Here is a 16,453-nt window from a genome sequence, read left to right as displayed (position 1 = left end):
TTGCAAACCAGCCTCTTGTCAAAACAAAATCTCCTTTGTCTCAAATTATATACCAATTATTTTAAAGTTTGTAAATACTATGAGTCAGATAAGAATTTTGGTGACAGTTTAGCTGTCTTTATGGGTTGGAGTACCCAGAGCTAGCCTTACAAATGAGTCAGATCTCATAGGCAACCCCCGCCTGCTGCCTACTCACCTAAATTCACCATGTGATATACGCTCAGGTTACAATGTACATTGAGAATACCTCTGACTGAATAGACATTTCTCCAAAGAAGATCTACTTTAAAGATGGCCAAAAAGCACATGAAAAGATGTTCAACAGGCTGGGTGTGGTGGATCACGCATGTAATCCCAGCACTTTGGGAGGCTGAGGCAGGTGGAACACTTGAGGTCAGGAGTTCGAGACCAGCCTGGCCAACATGGTAAAACCCCAATACAGGAGCACCCAGATCCTTAAGCAAGTCCTTAGAGACCTACAAAGAGACTTACACTCCACACAATAATAATGGGAGACTTTAACACCCCACTGTCAACATTAGACAGATCAATGAGACAGAAAGTTAACAAGGATATCCAGGAATTGAACTCAGCTCTGCACCAAGCAGACCTAATAGACATCTACAGAACTCTTCACCCCAAATCAACAGAATATACATTCCTCTCAGCACCACATCGCACTTATTCCAAAATTGACCACATAGTTGGAAGTAAAGCACTCCTCAGCAAATGTAAAAGAATAGAAATCGCAACAAACTATCTCTCAGACCACAGTGCAATCAAATTAGAACTCAGGATTAAGAAACTCACTCAAAATCGCACAACTACATGGGAACTGAACAACCTGCTCCTGAATGACTACTGGGTAAATATTGAAATGAAGGCAGAAATAAAGATGTTCTTTGAAACCAATGAGAACAAAGATACAACATACCAGAATCTCTGGGACACATTTAAAACAGTGTGTAGAGGGAAATTTATAGCACTAAATGCCCACAAGAGAAAGCAGGAAAGATATAAAATTGACACCCTAACATCACGATTAAAAGAACTAGAGAAGCAAAAGCAAACAAATTCAAAAGCTAGCAGAAGGTAAGAAATAACTAACATCAGAGCAGAACTGAAGGAGATAGAGACACAAAAAACCCTTCAAAAAAATCAATGAATCCAGGAGCTGTTTTTTGAAAAGATCAACAAAATTGATAGACTGCTAGCAAGACTAATAAAGAAGAAAAGAGAGAAGAATCAAATAGATGCAATAAAAAATGATAAAGGGGATATCACCACCGATCTCACAGAAATACAAACTACCATCAGAGAATACCATAAACACCTCTATGCAAATAAACTAGAAAATCTAAAAGAAATGGATAAATTCCTAGACACATACATCCTCCCAAGACTAAACCAGGAAGAAGTTGAATCTCTGAATAGACCATTAACAGGCTCTGAAATTGAGGCAATAATTAATAGCCTACCAACCAAAAAAAGTCCAGGACCAGACGGATTCACAGCCGAATTCTACCAGAGGTACAAAGAGGAGCTGGTACTATTCCTTCTGAAACTATTCCAATAAATAGAAAAAGAGGGAATCCTCCCTAACTCATTTTATGAGGCCAACATCATCCTGATACCAAAGCCTGGCAGAGACACAACAAAAAAAGAGATTTTTAGACCAATATCCCTGATGAACACTAATGCGAAAATCCTCAATAAAGGCCGGGCGCAGTGGCTCACGCCTGTAATCCGAGCACTCTGGGAGGCCTAGACGGGCGGATCACGAGGTCAGGAGATGGAGACCATTCTGGCTAACATGGTGAAACCCCCTCTCTACTAAAAAATACAAACAATGAGCCGGGGTGGCGGGCGCCTGTAGTCCCAGCTACTCGGGTGGCTGAGGCAGGAGAATGGCGTGAACCTGGAAGGCGGAGGTTGCAGTGAGCCGAGATCATGCCACTGCACTCCAGCCTGGGCAACAGAGCGAGACTCTGTCTCAAAAAAAAAAAAAAAAAAAAAAAATCTCAATAAAATACGGGTAAACCCAATTCAGTAGCACATCAAAAAGCTTATCCACCATGATCAAGTCAGCTTCATCCCTGGCATGCAAGGCTGGTTCAACATACACAAATCAATAAATGTAATCCATCACATAAACAGAACCAACAACAAAAACCACATGATTATCTCAATAGATGCAGAAAAGGCCTTTGACAAAATTCAACAGCCCTTCATGCTAAAAACTCTCAATACACTAGGTACTGATGGAACGTATCTCAAAATAATAAGAACTATTTATGACAAACCCACAGCCAATATCATACTGAATGGGCAAAAACTGGAAGCATTCCCTTTGAAAACTGGCACAAGACAAGGATGCCCTCTCTCACCACTCCTATTCAACATAGTGTTGGAAGTTCTGGCCAGGGCAATCAGGCAAGAGAAAGAAATAAAGGGTATTCAATTAAGAAAAGAGGAAGTCAAATTGTCACTGTTTGCAGATGACATGATTGTATATTTAGAAAACCCCATCGTTTCAGCCCAAAATCTCCTTCAGCAACTTCAGCAAAGTCTCAGGATACAAAATCAATGAGCAAAAATCACAAGCATTCTTACACACCAATAACAGACAAACAGAGACCAAATTATGAGTGAACTCCCATTCACAACTGCTACAAAGGGAATAAAATACCTGGGAATCCAACTTACAAGGGATGTGAAGGACCTCTTCAAGGAGAACTACAAACCACTGCTCAATGAAATAAAAGAGGACACAAACAAATGGAAGAACATTCCATGCTCATGAATAGGAAGAATCAATATCGTGAAAATGGCCATACTGCTCAAGGTAATTTATAGATTCAATGCCATCGCCATCAAGCTGCCAATGACTTTCCTCACAGAATTGGAAAAAACTACTTTAAAGTTCATATGGAACAAAAAAAGAGCCCACATAGCCAAGACAATCCTATGCAAAAAGAACAAACCTGGAGGCATCATGCTACTTGACTTCAAACTATACTAAAAGGCTACAGTAACCAAAACAGCTTGGTACTGGTACCAAAACAGATATATAGACCAATGGAACAGAACAGAGGCCTCAGAAATAACACCACACATCTACAACCATCTGATATTTGACAAACCTGACAAAAACAAGAAATAGGGAAAGGATTCCCGGCAAGGATTCCCTATTTAATAAATAGTGCTGGGAAAACTGGCTAGCCATATGTAGAAAGCTGAAACTGGATCCCTTCCTTACACCTAGACAAAAATTAATTCAAGATGGATTAAATACTTAAATGTTAGACCTAAAATCATAAAAACCATAGAAGAAAACCTAGGCAATACCATTTAGGACATAGGCATGGGCAAAGACTTCATGACTAAAACACCAAAAGCAATGGCAACAAAAGCCAAAACAGACAAATGGGATGTAATTAAAGAGCTTCTGCACATCAAAACAAACTACCATCAGAGTGAACAGGCAACCTACAGGATGGGAGAAAATTTTTGCAATCTACCCATCTGACAAAGGGCTAATATCCAGAATCTACAAAGAGCTTAAATTTACAAGAAAAACACAAACAACCCCATCAAGAAGTGGGCAAAGGATATGAACAGACACGTCACAAAAGAAGACATTTATACAGCCAAAAGACACATGAAACATGCTCATCATCACTGGTCATCAGAGAAATGCAAACCAAAACCACAATGAGATACCATCTCACACCAGTTAGAATGGTGATCATTAAAAAGTCAGGAAACAACAGATACTGGAGAGGATGTGGAGAAATAGGAATGCTTTTACACTGTTGGTGGCAGTGCAAATTAGTTCAACCATTGTGGAAGACAGTGTGGTGTTTCCTCAAGGATCCAGAACTAGAAATACCATTTGACCCAGTGATCCCATTATGGGTATATATACCAAATGATTATAAATAATGCTACTATAAAGACACATGCACACGTATGTTTATTGTGGCACTACTCACAACAGCAATGACTTGGAACCAACCCAAATGTCTATCAATGATAGACTGGATTAAGAAAATGTGGCACATATACACCATGGAATACTATGCAGCCATAAAAAAGGATGAGTTCATGTCCTTTGCTGGGATATGGATGAAGCTGGAAACCATCATTCTCAGCAAACTATCACAAGGACAGAAAACCAAGCACCGCATGTTCTCACTCATAGGTAGGAACTGAACAATAAGACTACTTGGACACAGGGCAGGGAACATCACACATGGGGCCTGTCAGGGGGTAGGGGGTTGGGGGAAGGATAGCATTAGGAGAAATACCTAATGTAAATGATGAGTTGATGGGTGCAGCAATCCAACATGGCACATGTATACATATGTAACAAATCTGCACGTTGTGCACGTGTACCCTAGAACTTAAAGTATAATAATTAAAAAAAAAAAAAAAATGTCACCTTGCAGCCACTGGCCTCATTAATCCTAATCGGAGTATTTTCTTTCCCATATCACATCTTAAAAGGGAGGCCTTACTTTTGCTCCTACAGGACTACTGCTTTGCTGTATCTTCTCTAAGAAACACATCCATAATGAAGGTGTGTGCCACCTCAGGTGAAGCGAGAAGAGAGAAGCAAGTTAGCCCAACCTCCTCCTTCCTGCTGGGGAACATTCCAACCACTGATTCCTGGAGGGAAAAGGAGAGAACAAGACAACATTCTGTTTCAAACTAGAGACAGAGATGAGTGTCCCCTCCTTCTAAAAAGAAGTGTGACATCTTCATAAAGGGGAAAGGCTGTCAGAGCCCCTCACTTGTACAAGGTCCAGTGCAGGAAGCTAGAATGTGGCCACTGAGAGCTCATCACTTCAGTCCACGGACAGACAATGTCAGGCAAAGTGCCCTTCTCCCAAACACCTCAGTAGAGTCTGGCTATCCAAGGAATGCCAAGTAATGTTTCTTAGAACTTTCTTTGGAATCCTGAAATGGTGGCCTGAGCCTTGGATTATAAAAGAGGATTCCCCTATTTCTCATCACCTCATGCCTCATGCTTGGCTTCCTCTGCAGGACTGGGCCAGAAGATCAGATGGAAAGAGAAGGATTCACCTGAGGCAGCACACACCTTCGTTATGGATATATTTCTTAGAGAAAATACAGCAAAGCAGGAGTTCTGTAGGAACAAAAATAAAGCCTCCCTTTCAGAATTCAAAGATGTGATATGGGAAAGAAAATACCCAGATTAGGATTAGTGAGGCCAAGAGCTCAGAGGTCATTTCTCTTCACAGGTGTCAGTTTAGCCTTGATTATGCTGGGGCAACCCAGCTCGACCTTGTCCTTCCATGGACCTGCGGTGTCCATGTTTCCACCAGTTGTTTGTTTCTCTATTTACTTTTAGGACAAAAAAAGTCCCCAGCTTTTATTTTGTGGTAGACCTCTCAGAAACCCATCAGCATGCCTGTGAGCTTAGCTTATGCTGCTCCTCTGCATGGAATACCTTCTCTCTCCTCTCCACGGTGACTGCCTCCTCTTCCTTCAAGGCCTAGTTGAACTGCACCCTCTGTGAAACCTCCTCCCCCTCTCCAGGAAAGGTGAGTCACTTCCACAGCACCTGTTTCTGCTCTCATCCTCACACTCAGCACCCTGTAGGACCCCACGAGCCCCTGGAGGCCCAGCAGGCAGTCTGGAATGGAAGATGGGTTTGAGTGATTTATCATGCTGCCACTGGCCCTGAGGCCTTATCTGTAAAACAGCATTCTTCTCGCCTACCTCAGAGCCACTGTGAGGCTCAAACAAACCCCCAGGGTTAAAGTGGGAGCGGTAACTTGTAAAAGAACCCCCAGGTGTCACCTCATTCATTGATTTCCTCATTCACAAGGCACCAAATGCCAGTCACTACCAGGCAGAAGCTGACAAAGACACAGTGCTGACCTTCAAGGAGCCCACCATCTAGGGTGGGAGACAGGAGCAAGCAAAAAGTCACAGAAATGCGTTTCCACTCTGATGAGGGCAAGCCCAGAGCACCAATGCAGGCTGCTGGCTCAGGGAAGCCTGCCCCAACTAGGAGATCCCTAAGCTGACTTCAAAAGGCCCCAGAAGAGTGAGTAAAACAGAGGGCATGGTGTCCTGAAAGACATTCCATGGCCAGGGGTAGGAAGGACAAAGCAATGGCACAGAGCCACAGAGCCAGCATGTTTTTATAACTGTGACAAGTTGTGTCACAGCAAGTGTGAAGCAAGATCGGGAGCAAAGTTGAGAACATGTGGGGCCTGTGTGCCAAGCTAGGGAGTTACAAGGGGGGAAAGATGGTGGAGCCCCCAGAAGTTGGAAGCAGGAGTGAGTGTTGCGATTGGAAAGATCACCTTGGCTGCAGTGTGGGGAAGAGATTTTGGACAAGTCTAAGGCTCCAGGCACGGCGGATAGGGGGAATGACAAGAGCAAATCAGAGACGAGAACTACATTTGACCCTTGAACAATGTGGGAGTTGGGGCACTGAGCCCCAAAGTAAAAAATCCACATATAACTTTTGACTCACCTAAAACTTTACCAATATAACTTGCTGTTGGCTGGAAGCCTCACCAATAATGTAAATAGCTGATTAACAAGTATTTTCTGCGTTACTTCCATTACATATTGTGTTCCAGCAATAAATTAAGCTAGAGAAAAGAAAATGTTACTATGAAATTGTAAGGAAGAGAAAATATATTTACTATTCATTGAGTGAAAGCGGGTCATCATGGTCTCCGTCCTCATGGTCTTCACACTGAGTAGGCTGAGAAGGAAGATGAGGAGGAGTTGATCTAGCAGCTCAGGGGTAGCAGAGATGAGAAAAAACCTGCCTGTAAGTGAACTCACAAGGTTCAAACCCATGTTGTTCAGGGGTCAACTGTAATACTGCCTGAAGACCTGCTCAACATCAGGCCACTTTACATATAAGTACCTCATCCCATTGAGATGCAAAAGTATCCCATCAGGTAGACAGTACTGGCCTCACTCGACAAATAAGAAACAGGCTCAGAGAGGTTAAGCGACTTGCCCAAGGTCACACAGCCTGCACAGAACTTGTGTTTGTCCCTTGTACTCTGTCAGGCTTCCGATCTGCAGGCTGATGGACAGGGAAGCAAAATGTGGAGGGACATTAAGTTAGAAGGGTTAGCAGGGGCAAAACTGGGCAGAGGGATCACAGGCCAGGCTAAGGAGCCCTTTACAGTCCAGGCTCTGAAGGTTTAAGAGCAGGGAGATGCCGTGACCAGAGCTGTTCACTATGAAGATTAACCTGGCAGAGCAGGGAGGACTAGCTAGGTGAGAGGTGGGAAACAGGGGAACTACTCATCAGTTGTCTGACCAAGATTTACTGAGCACCTAATATGTGCCCCTCTCTGTTCCAGGTCCTGGAGTACCAGTAGTGAATACAACCAAGATGCCCGCCCTCAGATAGCCTGCCTTCTAGCGGAGGGACAACAAAGAGCAAAATAAACAAGCAAAATATACAGTAGGTCAGAAGGTGATAAGGACTATTGGAAAAAAAAGCAGAGCAAGGTGAGTGGCCTGTTTGTATTGGGGGCTGCAGTACTTAAATAGGGTGCTTAAGAGGAGGCAGACAGAGAGGACAACTGGGACAAAGATGAGAGGCAGTAGTGTGGCTGGCACATGAGGTTCAACCACAAAGCCAGTGTTCTGGGGCTGAGAGAAGAGTTGTGGAGTGATGGGAGGGGACACGTCGTGCCAAGCTTTGGAGACCATGATGAGAACTCTGGCTCGTACTACTTGGGGGGATGATGATGACCCAAAAATTAGGAGTCTGTTCACTGCTGAAGAGGGCAAAGGGCAGAAGCTCCATTTAAAAGGTTCTAATAAGCCTCGGGCCTTTCTCTGCCTGAAAAACTTACTTTCTGCCCTCTACTTCCCTAGATTACTGCCCCAGTGCCTGGAGGAAAATCAGGTGAAGGCTAAAAGCCACGTAGACAGCTAAAGAGGGCAAACTGGACCTCCAGCTCCACTTCTGCAGGTCTGTCTCAGTCCACACAGCCCTTGCACACGCTCCCTTTTAATTCTCCAAGCATACCTCTCACTTCCAAAACTCCTGTGACTCTGCTGATGAGGGCGTCTCGGCCTGGAATGCTCCTCCTTATCTGCACTGTGTGGGTGTCAAAAAGAGTATATTTTGATGACCTCTCCCCGCCCCTCTTGCTTGCTCACATCCCCTTCACTCCTTTCAAAGTCCGTTCCCAAAGCCCCCAGTTCACCGTCCTGGGCTGTTTTTAGCCAGGTAAGACCTGAAGTGATCCTCTCTTGGAACCTGGTCTGGGGCCTACACATCTGGGTCAGTCTGGGGGTGCTCTCGAAGGGCCACCCTCAAAGAGCGAGCCTCGGCTGGATTCAGTTCCTAGGTCCCAGCCGTCCGACCTCTGCCACAACGCTCAGCAGACCCCTTCCCCTCTCCGGGTCTCAGTTGCCCCGTGAGTACAGTCCCTGCTCCAACACGCAAGGTCAATCGTCTCTGGCTGCTCTGATGCACTCGGTCCCTAACTCAGCCTTAGGTCAGCCCAGAAAGCACCCGACCCGGGCGGCCCCGCAGCTCCTCACCCTCCCGCCCCGCCCAGTCGCTGACACAGGGTGGCCTCCAAGGGCAAGGCCACGACTCTTACCCGTCCGCAGGTGCCCCACTGGCTGGCCTCAGCTCGCAAGCAGGCTGCACCCACCGAACTCCAGCCCCGGAACGCCACCCTTTACTCCCCTCCCGCGTGAGCCGAGAATCAGCCGAGCTTCTTCTACCAAGAGGATTGGCCCAGCTCGGCGTCGGCTCAGCCAATTGGCGCCCACGGCTTGATCTTGCCCAATAAAGACAGGTCTCTGTCCCCAGCGTGCCCCTCCCCGCGCTGGGCCTGGGCTTTGCCAGGTTAGTCCCACCCTCTTCGGCCCTGCACCAGTAGGGAGCGGCGGCGGCGAGCGGACGCCCAATGGGGAGCGGGGCTGTGCGCGCGGGGCGGTGGGAGCGGCGCCGAATCAGTGTACACGTCGGTTGCCTAACAACCGGCCGTGAACTCCTTTGGCTATGGTGAGTGCTGCCGCTCTGTCGCGCCCCACGCCCAGAGGCTGAGCCCTTCCCAGGTCCCAGCTCGGCCACGCCGCCTCTCCTGCGCCTTTCTCGGCTTTGACGCACCAGTCCTTTCTTTGAGCTCTTTCCCGGAAGAGTAGGGTACAGACGCTAACCAACCTACTGGGCCTGCGCTTTGCTGCTGCCTCCCCTTCACCCACAACAGGCCCACACCCGCCCCTCGGGCTCCCCTGGCCTTCCCTGATCACCTCGGTGAACCTCCCTGGGCAAAAAAGACTCGAATCCCTCACAGGCCCCTGACTTTCTCAGACCTTGGCCCCCTGGCCGCCTCATTCTGCCAAAATTTCCACACAGAGCTGGGAGAAGGTGTATTGTGTTCTATTAAAGTGTTTTTTACAATTTAAATATAGGGGCATTCAGGGGATGCTGTAGCTTCTTGGAGAAGGCACGAAGGTGTCAGATGGATTGAGTTTTATTACTCGATACTGACACAATATACATCTTAACAACTTGCTAATATTTGGCCAAATCTAGAAGTAATTGGGAAGTCAGAGTGCTTACTGGGAAGCGGAGTACTGGGAGTGGGCATTGTAAGGCAGTTTCCAGAACCAGGATCCCCACATTCGGGAAGAGCTGATTATCTCTACTTATTCGCAGTCATTTTCTTGACTAGCTCTCTTTTGGGATGATTTTCAGTAAGAGGTATCCTTACTGAACAAGTGATCTCCCTGCTTCTAGAAACGACAGTAAAGAAAAGGGAGGGATAGAAGTTCATGGAAAGATTCATTGTTCTTGCCAGTAAACCCTGTTATCTTTCTTGTTAAGCAAAGCTTTGGAATTGGTTGCTATAAAATTATTTAAAACTACATATGGGTGTCTGTAACTATGTTATGTAAATATGGACTGTACGATATATTATTGTGCTTGTGTATTGCATAACGTATGAAGGCCTCCAACTTTAAGAAGACAAACATGGCATCAAGTTCCCAGAGAAAAAGAATGAGTCCTAAGCCTGAGCTTACTGAAGAGCAGAAGCAGGAGATCCGGGAAGCTTTTGATCTTTTCGATGCGGATGGAACTGGCACCATAGATGTTAAAGAACTTAAGGCAAGCTCTATGCATTCCCGCCGTACTGCCCTTCCTTTCCTCTGCCTCTTCCTTGTCATCTCCCTATCACCTCTCTACCCCTTTTGCCCTCTTCTCCCTGCAATAAGTAACAGGGGAGGTTGTACTGTGCTCTGTTTTCCTGTCTTTACTTAGAGTATTATTAAATAAAATTGATTGCAAATGTCAATTAGATCAATGTTATAGTGTTCCCCAATCATATTAACATGACCACATCGGATGCTGGCTTAATGCTCTCAACACTGTTGTTTTTGCTGCTGCTAGTTCAGATGTGCTTATTGAGACAATCCTGTTTTCATTATAGGTGGCAATGAGGGCCCTGGGCTTTGAACCTAAGAAAGAAGAAATTAAGAAAATGATAAGTGAAATTGACAAAGAAGGGACAGGAAAAATGAACTTTGGTGACTTTTTAACTGTGATGACCCAGAAAATGGTGAGTAGCTAAGACAATTTGCATGGTATGGCGCCCCAGTCATCTGCAGAGGCCCAAGGCATCTGCCTGTTAAAACAGTCATGTGACCACAGAGCAGTCCAGGTAGCAGCTGCATCAGGAGGCCTGCCCTCCCATCATGTTACCTTGGGCTCCCAAAACAAGCCCTTGTACTTCTTTCTCAAGACTTCCAAGCAGATACCTCTTCCCACAGAATTCTAAACCAGTTAGGAAATAGATATGGGATAGGGAGAGATATAGGGATAGGGAGCAAACGTCACCTTGGATGGAGTGCCTGGCTTGACTGGTGTTTCTCTGAGGCCAAAATGGGCTTCCTGACACTTGCTGCAAGTCTAGACTCGAGTTACATTGTTAAAAAGGAAAGGGTGACCTGACCGGGCAGTGGCAGGGCTACAGGACATGAGTAACCATGGTGTCCCCCTACTCATGTGTTTTATGTTCTATTTGGTAAGTCTGAAAAAGATACCAAAGAAGAAATCCTGAAAGCTTTCAAGCTCTTTGATGATGATGAAACTGGAAAGATTTCGTTCAAAAATCTGAAACGCGTGGCCAAGGAGTTGGGTGAGAACCTGACTGATGAGGAGCTGCAGGTTTGTAATGCATCACACTGGAACTTAAGATTCCCACCTTTGGGCCCTCTGTGACTTTTCTGTTACATTTTCCCTAGTGTGAGCACTTCTTTGAAGGAAAGCCAGTGTACTTTGTCCCTCTGTGGACAACTTAATTCTCCTTTAATAGTCAGACAAACCTATGAACGCTGCTTCCAGAAAAATGCACATAGGCACAGTTTTGCCTACTATTTTACATTCCAGGAATCCCTCTAGTCAAGGTAATCTTCAAGCTCCCTCCCAGGTGATAATGTTTGACAAAGTATGAGTTGGTTTTCAAATAAGTTTTCAGGAACCAAGCTATTATCAGGAGTGGCATACTGGCATTGGGTGGACTACAATTATCTATTCACATAGTGTTATTAAAAGTCTATTGCTTGCCAGGCACAGTGGCTCATGCATGTAATCCCAGTACTTTAGGAGGCTGAGGCAGGAGGATCGCTTGGGGCCAATAATTTGAGAGTAGTGTGGGCAGCATAGAGACCCCGTCTCTAAAAAAAGTCATATTACTTAGTCACCTTTTGGCATTAGTTTATAAATTAATCTAACCTGAATCTTTACTGTCATATAGGAAATGATTGATGAAGCTGATCGAGATGGAGATGGAGAGGTCAGTGAGCAAGAGTTCCTGCGCATCATGAAAAAGACCAGCCTCTATTAAGATCAGTGTCTTCTTTTTCTACTGCAAGCACATGTAACTAGATTTAGTGCCTGCCATTGTGTGAAATCTGGCTTTTGAGAATACAAACTTTTCCCCCACTGACCTCCCTTTATCACTTTAATAGTGACCTTGAGTCTATTTTAGCTGTTTGGAAGTGTTCTTTGATATTACAGTTCTTTGTAAAATGACCTGCGAATTACCCTAATTCTCAAAAGCAAAACAAGAGCACATTAGCATGAAGAAAAAGATCTTAAAGCTTTGAGCACCTGCCATTTTGCCTTGCATTGTTTCCCTCTTATCATGCATTTCCACATATCCACAAACACAGGACGACTTTAGACAAGCACATGTTACACTTGTGTCACCACAAGCAGTCATTCTTGAGTGGCTCCAGTTTTTATTTGACACTTGAGTTTAGTTTTCTCTTTAATAAAACCCAGTGAAGTCTTGCACTGGCATTTGGATGTGTGTTAATGCTATTTGTTTTGTCTTAAAAATAAAACCTTTCTCAGTTTGAACTTGTGTTCTCTAAGGATGAGTTCTTTAGCTTTGCTTATGAGTTCCTCTTCTCAACTATTGTGTTGAAGGCAGCCTGTTAGATACAAAACTCCTTACCAGCCTATGGACAGAAATGAATAATCCTTTGCTACTTTCCTGGCGTGAATTGTTTTTTGCCTTGGGAACCTGCTGGTTTGTAAAACTACCAGAAATTTTATATTAGCTAAGCCTAAATGATGCTCTAAAAATAGTTTTGGCAAAGTGTAAGACTGGAAAAGAGTCTTGTTAGTAATTTGTGCTTGAATAAAATGGGGAGAGCCAGGCTAATCCAACACTAGGATGGATTCAGCCAACCTCTCATGAATTTATTTGCTTATGGTGTCTCATCGACTCTTGGAGGTGGGTTGGGCTGAGGGACCCTGTCCAGCCATCTTCCTGGCCTTGCACGGGATTACCTGTGAGAGAAATCCTGGTAGATGACATGAAAGTCTCTGCCCCAGGTTGAGAGTGGGGAGACAGAAGGGGTAAGGGAGAATAGAAAATGAACAATGATGGAATGCTCATTTGTTCACGTGGAGACAGAGAAAACAGATTTTCAAACTTCTGGGGGTAGGCTAGTCCCCTGGGGATAGGGTTGCACTGATTTAGCTAATAAAAAGAAAGCCTAGGTAAATTTGTATTTCAGATCAACAATGTATTTTTTTTTTTTTTGTATGAATATATCCCATTTGGATTTTTTGTTTATTCATTGTTGATCTTAAATGCAAATTTACCTGAGCATCCTGTATTGCCACTGGTAACCCTACCTGGGGAGCATGCTACAGAGGCCAGAAGCCTGGCCCTGGGTCTCATGCCTGGACCCTGACATCCTGTAGGACTTGGGGGCCCAGGAATATGAACTTTACCATATCCCGCAGAGGAGTCTCATGCAGAGGGACTGCTCCTTAAGAAACACTTGGGGGAAGAGCCCAGACTAGCCCCATCACTGGGTTCTCACACACATACTCACCCACTTCCGCGCCGGGCAATTTGGGTCAAGCTACTTCTCTAGGTGCCTGGAGTTTCATGTCTGTGTGATGGGGAGAAGAGTTGTGCCTACTCAGAATCACTGGAGGTGAAATACAAACTTACAGAAAGGACCTGGCTTGAAGGTGTTCAAGAACAAGAGGATTCAGAAGTGTTCAGTCTCACTCCCATTCCTTTGCTATAGTTATCACATAAGCTTTGTTGTTAAATGTGGGTCCATGAAGCTTTTATCATTACTGTCCCCAAAGTCTGTTGATAGCATTTCCTAAGAGGATTTGACCTTTGTCGTATTGTGATTTTCTAATAAGAGGCATATGATTGGATAAAAGACATAATATTAGAAAGGAGTGAAAAGACTGGGCCCTGCCTCCGATTTTACTGTTAACTGTAACCCTGGAAACACTCATTTGAAAAAAAGTTAATTAAATGAGATCATGTCCTTTGCAGGGACATGGATGGAGCTGGAAGCCATTATTCTCAGCAAACAAACTCAGGAACAGAAAACCAAACACTGCATGTTCTCACTCATGAGTGGGAGCTGAACAAAGAGAACACATAGATACAGGGAAGGGAACAACACACACAGGGGCCTGCCGGTGGCAGCAGGGGTTGGTGGGGGGAGGGAGAGCATCAGGATAAATAGCTAATACATGTGGGGCTTAATACCTAGGTGATGGGTTGATAGGTGCAGCAAACCACCATGGCACACATTTACCTATGCAACCAGCACATTCTGCACATGTATCCCGGAACTTAGGGAAAAAAAAAAAAAAAAAAGAACAGTTTTAGGGATAAGGAAAAAAAAAGTTAATCAAAAAGTTTTAAAATTGACATTGTATATATTTATGGTATACAATATGATTTGAAACGTGTATACATTGTCGAATGGCTAAATTAAGCTAATGGACTATCCTGGACACATTCTTATCTCCTCCTGCTTAATATTCCCACAAATGAAATCTCTCAGGAATCTCTTGAGAGAGGACAGAGAGTGGCAAGTAATAGGTTATCCCTGAGGATAAAAACAAACATAAGGTGTTCACCATAGCTATGCCTGGCAGCCATTCTAAGATAGGTGTGCAGTTGTTCAGTGGAAGGTATGGGGACAGAGAGGCAGCATGAGTCAGTGGGGCTGAACCAGAGAGCTGCAAGGGGATCAGGAAGATGGGGAAGGAGAGGGAGCTGGGCTCAGTTCATCTGGAGGCAGAAAAGAGTCCTGAAGGCGGGAGAGGATGTGGATGGAGAAGTAACTGAGGTCAGTTCACGTGGGGCTGGACCAAGAGGTGGTGGGAAATTGCAGAAGATAGGGACAGAGAAGTAAAAGAGATCTTCCCATGGGGTGTCCTGGAGAGGTGCAGGGGAGAGGGGGTAGGGGGAAGGGAGTGAGAGAGAGCAGGGATCAGTTCATGTGAGGATGTAACTGAGTTTTCGTGGGAGTATCGGTGGGTGGGTTTGTAGAGTTAGTGGCTTATTCATGTGGACAATAGAGTTGTGGGGGAGGGAGGGGAAATGTTGACAGTTCATGTGGGGCTGGCCCAGGGAACTGGAGGGGGATGGAGTGGCGATGGACACTTAGAGGGAGCAGAGGTCAGTTCATGTAGGGTGTACCAAGAGATGCAGAAGGTTGAATGGGATGGCATGGGAGAGGCATTCGAGGCCAGCTCCTGTGCAGCTGCACTGGAGAGATGTAGAGAGTCAGAGAGGGAAAGGAAAAGCCACTGAGGACAGCTTATGTGTGGCCGTATCTGCAGAGGTAGCCGGAGTATGGGGCAAGGGAAAGGAGAGGGAATGGAGCTTAGTTCATGTGTGGCTGGACCAGAGATGTATGGTGGGGAAGGGGAAGGAAAGGAGATGGAGCTGAGTTCATGTCATGGAGGGCTGGACCAGAGAGACGTAGGAAGAGTGACTGGGTAAGTTTTAAGGGGTGTGGAGGTGGCATATGATTGGATAAAGACATATACTATTGGAGAGGAGTGAAAAGACTGGGCCCTGCCTCCCATTTTGTTGTTAGGGAGGGAGAGGCAGGGTAAGTGAGTTCAAATGCCAGTCGCGTACAGAGCTGCAGGGGACAGGCAGGGAGACAGAGGTAGCAGGGGTCAGCCCCTGTGGGTGGACCAGAGAGACGTAGGAGGAGTGGAGTGGGTTTGGAATGGAGAGGTAACAGAGGTCAGTTCATGTGGGACTGGAGCAGAAGGACACTGGGGAGAAGATCAGAAGTAAAGGGGCTGAGGTCAGTTCATGCAGCGCAGGATGAAGCAATATAGGGAGGTGGTGGGGAAGGGGCAGGAGTGAAAGCAGAGGGCAGTTCAGGTGGGGCTGGACCAGAGAAATGTCGGTTGTATGTGGGGATTGGGCTGGAGAGAGGGCAAAAGTTCATTCATGTGCAACTGCGGCAGAGAGCAGTAGTGCAATGGGGGGAGGCAGGGCACGGGAGAGAGCAGAGAGCAGTTCATGTGGGGTTGGACTGGAGAGCTGCACGAGGGTGGAGGTGGAATTTTGAACTAGAGAGGCCAGAGATTGCTTCATGTGAGGCTGAACTAAAAAATTCAGTCAGAGTTGGAGAAAAAGGGGAGGAAGAGGGAGCAGGGGTTCCTTCATGTGGGGCTGGACCAGAGGGATGTCTGAGGGAATGCAGGCCAGTTTCCTAAGGATGGACCAGAGAGCCGGAGGGGAGGAAGGGTAGGGGGAGGGAGAATACTCAGTTACTGTTTGGTCTTGTGGGCCTCCTTAATAACTTAGGGTTGTGCTAAATTGCCTTGAAAAAAACTGTCCAGTAGATTCGTCTTTTCTTTACTCCCAAGTGTTAGAACTACTGTGAACAGTAGAATTTGTTGCTCAAGCTTGATATAACGAAATGATTTAAGAAAGGAAGTGTTTGAAACTCTTTACTCTTGAACTACTGTGAACAGTAGAATTTGTTGCTCAAGCTTGATATAACGAAATGATTTAAGAAAGGATGTGGTTCAGTTTCTGTCTCTGTAAGACATGGAACAGCTGCTGGGACAGATTTTTTTAAGTTCTATGATGACCGGGAAGAGAAGAAAGAA

At 45.4% G+C, this 16,453-nt stretch overlaps 2 protein-coding genes across 6 annotated transcripts in view; one reads left to right on the top strand and one right to left on the bottom strand.

The window, feature by feature from the left end:
* Nucleotides 1-8,730, bottom strand: part of NSDHL (NAD(P) dependent steroid dehydrogenase-like) — a 35,203-nt gene extending 26,473 nt beyond the window's left edge. The window contains exons 1-2 of one of the 2 annotated variants that reach the window (XM_050775355.1): nucleotides 8,628-8,730; nucleotides 8,045-8,116 (exon numbers count right to left, since the gene is read on the bottom strand). The gene's annotated coding sequence lies outside the window, so the exon portion shown is untranslated. Of the gene's footprint in view, nucleotides 1-4,632; nucleotides 4,672-8,044; nucleotides 8,117-8,627 lie in introns of both variants that reach the window. The other variant, XM_050775356.1, reaches the window with a different exon arrangement.
* The window catches only part of CETN2 (centrin 2), a 628,428-nt gene extending 616,028 nt beyond the window's left edge, over nucleotides 1-12,400 (top strand). Inside the window, exons 2-6 of one of the 4 annotated variants that reach the window (XM_050775392.1) lie at nucleotides 8,993-9,037; nucleotides 9,986-10,144; nucleotides 10,467-10,595; nucleotides 11,066-11,203; nucleotides 11,793-12,400. In XM_050775392.1, the coding sequence (XP_050631349.1) occupies nucleotides 9,035-9,037; nucleotides 9,986-10,144; nucleotides 10,467-10,595; nucleotides 11,066-11,203; nucleotides 11,793-11,882 (519 nt within the window). In that variant the 5' untranslated portion in view covers nucleotides 8,993-9,034 and the 3' untranslated portion in view covers nucleotides 11,883-12,400. Of the gene's footprint in view, nucleotides 1-8,987; nucleotides 9,038-9,985; nucleotides 10,145-10,466; nucleotides 10,596-11,065; nucleotides 11,204-11,792 lie in introns of all 4 variants that reach the window. The other 3 variants (XM_050775395.1, XM_050775394.1, XM_050775393.1) reach the window with 3 other exon arrangements.
* The last annotated feature ends 4,053 nt before the right edge of the window (nucleotides 12,401-16,453 follow it).

This window comes from Macaca thibetana, chromosome X, assembly GCF_024542745.1.
Source record: "Macaca thibetana thibetana isolate TM-01 chromosome X, ASM2454274v1, whole genome shotgun sequence".
NCBI classification, from domain to species: Eukaryota; Metazoa; Chordata; class Mammalia; order Primates; family Cercopithecidae; genus Macaca; species Macaca thibetana.
Note: the sequence above shows the minus strand (reverse complement) of the source record. Positions and strands in the feature narration are given on the sequence as shown.